Source organism: Charadrius vociferus, unplaced genomic scaffold (genome assembly GCF_000708025.1).
Source record: "Charadrius vociferus isolate BGI_N301 unplaced genomic scaffold, ASM70802v2 scaffold636, whole genome shotgun sequence".
Classification (NCBI taxonomy): Eukaryota; Metazoa; Chordata; class Aves; order Charadriiformes; family Charadriidae; genus Charadrius; species Charadrius vociferus.
The window spans coordinates 817,041-818,637 of record NW_009649189.1 but is presented as its reverse complement, the minus strand read 5'-3'; the positions used below and the strand labels follow the sequence as shown (position 1 = coordinate 818,637).

Sequence of the window (1,597 nt, the reverse complement as noted above, 5' to 3'; positions counted from 1 at the left end):
GGGGTGCGCGGGCCCCCCCTGGCCGGGCGAGGGTCGGGGGTGGGGGGGGGGGACAGCACCCGTGTGGCATGGGGACAAGTCCGTAGCAGTCCCCACTGCCCCCACGTCCCCGCTGTCCATGCTAACCGGTGACCACGCATCCCTGGGGACAGCGCCGGGTGGTCCAGAAGGATGCAGGGATGCGGCTCGGCTCGGTCCCCTTCACCTGGGGTGGTTGGTGAGGGGCGTGGGGGGGGAGAAGGGGGGAGGTTGCGCCACGCGGTGCTTTTCATGCTCTTTATTCAGGTTCATTTTTCTGTAAGATATTTAAAGAGAAGAGTTTGTATTATTTTTTCATACGACGTAGCGTTTGCCATTTGTCACTGCCTCGGTTCTGCTTTCCCGAAGGGATGAAACTGTGAAGCCTCTCCGCGCACTTTTGCCCGGGAAGTCCAAGGCGACGTCCTCTCCGGAGGCGGGAAGGGAGCTCAAACTGTGATGTACCCCGAGCCGTGAGTCAATAAATCCTTCCCTGCTCGCTGCCCGGCCTGCTTGGGAATTGCTCGCCTCCCCCGGGGGGGAGGGGGGCTGGCAGCTCTTGGGGAAACTGAGGCAGGAGGGGTTGGACTCTCCGCTCCGGGCGATGCGGTGGTACCGGGCTCGGTGGCATCCTCCCGGCTTGGTCACCCCCGTGGTGGCAGTGCTGTTGTGCTGTTGACACCCCATCGTGGGTCACCCCCCCACCCCCCCAACCCTGGGGCTGATGCCATCCCTGCCCGCACCACCTGGCCAGGGCGGGTTATGGAGCTGCGTGATGGTGGGCGCTGCGGAACAGCTTTGTCTTTGATGTGAAACAAGCCCCAGGGGACAGCGTGGGGCACGGGCCACCTCGCAGTGGTGGCCCATGGCCATCCCGTGCTGTGCCTCTGTCCTCATCACCTTCCTAAACCAAATTAAGGTCCCCAAGGTGGGCGATCTCTGCCCTCAGAGGGGTTTGAGCTTTGGTTAGGGAAAACCTGGACCCCAGGGAGCTCATGGTGGGGGTGACAAGGAGGGGACCGGGGGATATCCCTGAGGATGTCCCCAGGGATGCTGCAGCTGGGGGAGGAGGGGAGGGGACAGCACAGCCCAAAGGGGTCCCAGAAGCCAGGCTGGAACCCCCGTCAGGAACACCTCGTGGTTTATTGGTCTGGAGATGCTTGGCCTCAGCGTGGGGGGTGGCTGGGGGAGGTGACAGTGGCCCCTCTGGGGTGGCTCCTTGGCCAGACTGCCTGTCCCACCTCACCCCGGTGAAGGGACAAGGACAAACACCCTGCCAGGGTCACGGTGCTGTCACGGTGCCCTTGGTGACGTCACACCGCGCTGGTTCTTTGCTCCGGGAGCAGGACACCATCGCTCCCCAGGAACATCAGGGCGGTGGGGGACGTGTTGTGGCCGTCACCCCTGGGAAACACCATGGTGCCCAAGTCCCTGCCACCACGGGAGACCAGGACCCTGGGAGACCCCCAGCCCGGCAGCAGGAGCCCCCCAACCCCACGGGACCCCCAGCCCTCCCGCAGCTCCTCGCCCAGCTGGATGGAGCTGCTGAGCAGGTCCTGCCTGGTGCAGCCGGGGCCAT

General features: G+C 64.7%; 1 protein-coding gene across 1 annotated transcript in view; it reads left to right on the top strand.

Annotated features, from left to right (window-relative positions):
• Window positions 1–883: 883 nt before the first annotated feature.
• Window positions 884–1,597, top strand: part of SEPT4 (septin 4) — a 41,175-nt gene continuing 40,461 nt past the window's right edge. The window contains exon 1 of the mRNA XM_009888870.1: window positions 884–946. Coding sequence (XP_009887172.1) covers window positions 884–946 — 63 coding nt within the window. The remainder of the gene's footprint in view (window positions 947–1,597) is intronic.